This window comes from Lactuca serriola, chromosome 6 (genome assembly GCF_051521515.1).
Source record: "Lactuca serriola cultivar US96UC23 chromosome 6, Lser_US96UC23_V15, whole genome shotgun sequence".
Lineage (NCBI taxonomy): Eukaryota > Viridiplantae > Streptophyta > Magnoliopsida > Asterales > Asteraceae > Lactuca > Lactuca serriola.
In genome coordinates, this window is record NC_136413.1 from 179,533,646 (window position 1) to 179,540,446 (window position 6,801).

Below are 6,801 nucleotides of genomic sequence, written 5' to 3' on the forward strand. Positions count from 1 at the left end.
GAATGTCGTTTATATTACCAAGTTTACTAAAAAATATATGATAATATATCCCTAAACATATTCTCAAGAATGTTCTCTATATTTATTGTTGTTATCATATTCTTACATAATATGATAGTGTTTATAATCTTGTTTTCAATGATGTATTCTCAAAAATGTTCTATATATTCATTGTATTTATCATATTTTTACATAATATGATGGTGTTTATAATTTTCTTTTTAATGATGGTTTTGGTTAGATTGTTATCAAAGAATTTATTTAATGTTATTAACAACATGATAGAAGTATAAAGCTATAACTATAAGTTTTTTTTGTTATAAGAATGATTCATATAATATTTTTTTTATAATATAGCAGGTTGTTATTCTATTGAAGAGTATGAAAGATATATTTTTTTAAAGCATTTCATGCTAACACAAGGAAGAAAAATGTGAAAGTTGGTTATGGAAATGCAGAAACCATATAGTATTCTAAAGAAGGATGTGTAAGTCATGAAAAATATGCTAAAATAAAAAATAAATGTTTCTAAATGAAGTTGGCAAAGAGGAAGAGATGTTAAAATTTCAAGTAATGTTGATCATGATAGTATATAACTATAAATTGTCCTTATAAAAACAAATAATCAATTTTGTCTTTGATGTCTCTGTTACATTTTTGTTTTTTATATTATTTCAGATCTTGTTTTTCTTATAATGAGATGATTATGGTTTTAATAATTTTATAGCATTTTCAATTATAATTTTTTAATTTTATTTTTCTTAGTAACGTCCTGTGACGGAACAAGAAAATTTTGCAAAGAATAGCACAAAATAAAATTTCTGATAAAAGATAATAAGATAAGTGTTTAAAAATTAAAATTTTAATAGTAATAACAAACTACCGCAAAAGTCTAACATTTCAAAGTCGACATCTTCGTTTACCCATTTTTTGAAAGTGCTCCATCACTCGTTCAATCCTAACATCCACAAGTGCTTCTTTTTCTACACTATAAATCAAAGCATCATTCATAAAATCATCACCTATTTTATTACGCAATTCGGTTTTCAAGAGCTTCATTACGGAAAAACATCTTTCAGTGGTTGCAGTTGCGACGGGCAAAACCAAAGTTAACTTTAATAACCTATAAACCAAAGGAAAAGAACGATGTTTTCTGGTTTCCACCATCAAACGAGAAAGGTCCGCAATGCCCTTCAAATTAGCAAATCCCTCATCATCAATCAAAAAGTGATAATAGGTTTCAAGTTGACCATCAAGATACACCATTTCCAAATCAGTAAAATCCGTTTTATATAACTCACTTAGCTTCACCAACTTTGATTTGTCAAACATAGAAAATGAATTACAATGACTCAAAGCCGACATGTATTCTAGTAAATCGGTGCTCACTTCACTTAAACGATTCCCAAACTCTTGAATTTGCATATCCAAAATCGTGTGGAAAATATCAACTTCAAAGTGATGTTGATTAGTAATCTTGGTCCTACGGTTTCTTGGAGTAACATAACATTCGGAAATTTCCACAATTTTAATTTTATGTTTTTGACAAAAAGAAAAAACCTTCTCCAATATTGAAGGAAATGCATTATTTCTTAAAGCTTTCAGCGTTTTCATTGTCACTTTCACCAAAGAAGCCACTTCCAAAATATTTTGATCCTTTTTTTGAAGATGTCTTGACAAGGTATCCGTGAGACCAAAAATCTCCAACATCAAGTGTAAATAAAACACAAAATCAAGCGTCTTGAAATATGACAAAATACTGTATGCTTGATTTCGGTTATGTAAACTAGACCCCTCATCTTCAACATAATTAAGAACCTAACCTCCCAAAACACACTTGTTATTGTTTTATAATGTGAGCTCCATTTTGTATCTCCTGCTCGAACAAGAGAAATCTCTTGATTTAAACCTCTTCCGGTGTCAATTTCACCATTACCAATTTCTTTTTGAACCCTTTACTTGTAACTCTCCCGTATAATATCTTTTCTTTTACAAGAAGCACACACCAAATTAACCACCAAAAGTTAATTGCTCAAAGAAATCTTCAGCACCATCGTGGTTCTTTGCTACAATCACAACCACTAATTGAAGTCGGTGTGCAAAACTGCCAAAACAGTGTACATAATATGCCGAAGGGTTATCTTTCAATATCAATGCTTTCAAAACGTTAAATGCACCCCGCATATTACTTGCTCCGTCATATCCTTGCCCTCTTACCTATTTCAAAAATAAATTATATATAATATAAATAAGAAATTAAATAGATAAAATTCAAATACTAATAAAGGAATTCTTGATTTCTCACCTGAGATATAATTAAGTTATTATTGGTAAATACTGAATCAATGGATTCTTTTACAGTTAAAGAAGATCTATCCTTCACGTGAAAAACTCCAATAAATCTTTCCTTCACAATTCTAAGTATATTAACATATCGCAACACCATAGCCATTTGTTCCTTTTTTGATACATCACTAGACTCGTCTACTAATATAGAAAATACGTCCTTACCAATTTCTTCAAAAATGGACATTATTATCTCTTTAGAAAAGCATTGAACAACTTTTTTTTTAATTGTCGGAGACGTCAATTTTTCATTTTTTGGAGCATTTTCTAAAGTGACGTTATAAATGTTTTCATTATGGTCCCGAATGAATGATAATTGTTCAATGAAAAGACCCCTAGAAAGAGAGTCACTGACTCATCATGACCACGAAATGGTAACATATTTTTCAATAAAAATCTACTAAGTATCAATTGTAGCATGTGGGAGAAGAAAGCCAAATTGAGACAAAGTTGTCGTGAAGCAAAGACATACGAGATGATGAGAACTCGGAACAATTTATTTTTTTTCCTTGATTTCGTAAATAAAATTGTACATGATTACATAAAACATTTACATGTAAATGGGCCAAGTTTTACCGATTAGTGGGCTATTGGACTTTGTTTTTAAATATAATTGGACGTTGGTGTTTGAGATTGTATCTAAGAAGAGTATCACACACACACACATATATATATATATATATATATATATATATATATATATATATATATATATATATATATATATATATATATATATATATATATATATATATATATATATATATATATTTCTAGTACCAACCAGCTAATTCTGCCTGTGGTAACGTCTAAGCATAGTTGTGCATATTCTTAAATAATATATTGTAATGTAATACATTTGTAATTAAAGAATGATATGTAAAACGAATGTCTAATATCACATGCAAAAAATATTTATAATTAAAAATCAGTATGTACATGTATTTGTAATGAGTAGCAGACTATTTGTAAAATGATAAGATCAATCTATGTATGTATTTGTAACGTAGATAAACCAAATAATTACTAACATTTTATTCAAACTACTGTTGTAAAAATCTCGACTAGGTCCTGATTAATCCCTATGCGCTACTCGACCAATTAGAGAGCGCGTACCGATTAATCCTTGTATACATAATGAGTGAAACATTATAAAATGATGAAAATTTAACATTTTGAAGAAGTTTTATATCAATGGAAACTATTTGAGGCATGATTAGTGTTGTATTAATCATATTAACCTATTTTGTTATCATATTAGTGGTATTTACGAACTTTGATATGATATTAGTCATATTTAATTTCTTAGAATTCAACCTATTAGCAATTAATGGTACCCGATTAATCCTCCGATTAATCTCCGTCTAGCTGATTAATCCCTTGACCCCAGTCCACCAACTAGCTAACATCGAACGGTTTTTGCAACATTGATTCAAACCGCATATCATTTTCATATATGAAGACACATAAAATAATCAAATTACATATTGGGTTTATTTATATGTTTAACGAACATTTATTCTTAAGGAAAATAAAAGAATCAATTTACGTATAATTTATACATACTATTGGGTTTAGTGATACATTTATTCTTAAAGAATGGCATTTCAACCGAATTTCCAATATCAAACTCAAGAAATATTCATAATTATAAAATAGTCTATGTATGTACATTTAATGCATACTAGAGTATGAGCATGTTCATGTATTTCTAATGAATTTACAACAAATAATTAACTTGTATTTTTCAAATTACATATCATTTTCATGTATAAAGAAAATAAAAGAATCAAATTAGATAATATTTAGTTTATTTATATGTTAAAAGAACAAGCTTATAAAGTTATAATTCAAATTGCATATTGATAGTATTCTAAATATATAAACTATCTAAATGATGGTATTTTATATATAAAGAAAACAAAGGAATCAAATGACTTATCATTTTCCAAAATTTCACATTGAAAAAACATATAGATTTGTTCAAACATATCATGATTATTCTACAAGAATATAACATATGGTCATAATTAAGCTCTCTATTTGAAAATTTTCTAGTGCTTCTCCATGTTCAACTTCTTGGTCTTTTATTGATACTTTTTATAGAGACTTTGCTTCTAAAGTACTTGAGGGGGTGCTTGTTGTATATGTATAACATCCGGAGTCCCAAGTATATTATTTTAATTGCTTATTTTTGAGGTTCATTGATCTACTCGACAAGTTGGTGCTATAACTCGTCGAGTAGAAGCGGGTGTGGCCACGTGAGTTTAATGAACTACTCGACGAGTCCGAGAGTAGACTCGCCGAGTAGGCGTTGTGAGTGGAAACCCTAGATCCCCAGGTTTGGGGCCTATTTAAAGGCACTTATAGCCTCATTTGCGGCCACACCTCACTGAGAAGAAACCCTAATCGCCCCCCTTGAGTTTTTGAGAGAGTTTTGAGCCTTACTTGAGATTTATGGGTGCATTTTGATAGAGGAAATGAGGATTCCAAGCAAGGATTGTGAAGAGGCAGATAGATCTGCTGCTTATACGTCTAAGAGCTTCTATTAGAGGTATCAAGTTCGAACCCTTCTCTTTTGTTTGAGTATATCTCTCATTTTGAAGATTAGGGCTTCTTTTCTTTATATTTTGGGACTTTGAGGATTTGGGGTTCATGAGGAGGCTTGAACTCTAGATCTGGACCTTAGGAGGTCCCTAGCATCTAAAGGTTCCTGATTTATTCAGCCTTGATGGAATTTATGAGTGAAAACCCCATTTAGATCGTGTTCTCGGCATTTCATGCCCAAAATGCCATGCATGGACGTAAAGTCTATGACTTTACGTGATAAATGAGCCCTGAGAGTATGGATCTGGAGTTTGGGAAAGTATCCTGCCTTAAGTCGTCTGAATGCAAGTTGAGTCTGAATGGAATCGCCGAGTTAATGAGCCGACTCGACGAGTAGATTAGGGTTGTCCCGATTAGCTGGATCAGGCGAAAGCTCGGCGAGTTAGGGGTTAACTCGACGTGATGTACCTTCATGACGTTGTCGAAAATTGATGGGACTCGACGAGTCACACGAGTGCACTCGGCGAGTCTGGTGAATTTGGGCTGTTGACTGGAATTAACTTTTGTTGACTTTAGGGTTGGTCAAATGAGTGATGGAGGTCAGGAAGAGGTAAAATGGTCTTTTACCCATTTCAAAGGCTAGAGTGTAAGAGAGATCAACATTTGGTACATTTGAGTGTGAGAAGAGTATTAGTTAGAGATATTATCCTTGTGATAGGCAGAGGCTAGATCGAGGATTCCGAGTACGAGACTTTTACTTACTAGCTTACGAGGTGAGTCTTCTCATTATACTTTACCTAGAGTGGTATCTATGTGTGACCAGAGGGTCTTATGTGTTTATTTGAGTACTGTGATATTACTGCATTATGTCTATGTGATTTATGCTATGTGTTATTCAACGTTTACAAAGTTAGGGTCGAAGGGTCCACAAAGTTAGGACCGAAGGGTCCATCAGAGTTGTGGGACTGGAGGGTCCCACTGAGACACATTGATCGGAGGGTCTTCCAGAGTTATAGCCTCAAGTGGCTAATTTTTTGTATGTGGAATTTTGGGGAAACTCACTAAGCTTCGTGCTTACTGTGTTATGTGTTATGTGTTTCAGGTACTTCTGATGATCGCGGGAAGGCCCCGGCTTGATTGTACACACACTCGCTTTAGAGATATATATTTTGGAGGATCCTGGTTTATGTGATAAACAACTTTCAATAAATAAATTGTATTAATGGTTATACTTGAAATTTTTGGGAAATATGGCATGTGATTTTATGTTTGAAATGAAAATTTTGGTTTGAAAAATTTACGTCGTTACAAGTTGGTATCAGAGCCTTGGTTTGAGGGATTCGGATGCACCTTCGAGTATGCCTGGACTCAAACTGAAGATAAAAAAAAGATTTCAAAAAAAAACGATTTTTCTAAAAATGAGCAAGAGTCCTAAGAGAAAAGCGAGAAAGAGCGGTGTGTACAATCAGCCAGAGCCCGAACGGTGATTTCCCAAAATACCCTTACTTTCTTTGTTATAAGATATTTATGAGATATATTATGCATGCTAGAGAGTAAGCTAGCTATTTCATATTTTAGGACTAGAGTGGCCTGATTTGTGATGGCTTAGCCTAGGAGTTAATGCTACCTGTGATTTGCTTTGAGTGCGAGTATTTAGCAGAGAGGAGCTTTTGAGAGGCTTACTTAGAGAGTAGTCTGTGTTCGGTGGGATATAGAGTACTTGCGATTTTGCTCCTAGGGGGAGGACTTGAGGTGAATACAGATGCGGTGTGGAAGGTAGTATTGGGCCCGTACTACTAGAAGCACCGGGTCGGTGAGCAGTCCAAGTAAGAATCCTTAGGATGCTAAGGAACAAGTAGGGGGAGTGATCGAGTGTGAGTATACTCGAGCGAGTCTCTGATTATTTTG

At 32.8% G+C, this 6,801-nt stretch overlaps 1 protein-coding gene across 1 annotated transcript; it reads right to left on the reverse strand.

Annotated features, from left to right (window-relative positions):
* Positions 1 to 900: 900 nt before the first annotated feature.
* On the reverse strand, positions 901 to 1,710 carry LOC145060446 (uncharacterized). The gene has a single exon (XM_079008108.1). It carries the CDS (start codon positions 1,708 to 1,710, stop codon positions 901 to 903), a length of 810 nt encoding a protein of 269 aa, XP_078864234.1.
* Positions 1,711 to 6,801: the final 5,091 nt, after the last annotated feature.

Bases quoted from the DNA above. Each gene is read 5' to 3' on its own strand.
- LOC145060446 (XM_079008108.1), bottom strand. From the start codon at position 1,710: ATGTTGGAGATTTTTGGTCTCACGGATACCTTGTCAAGACATCTTCAA.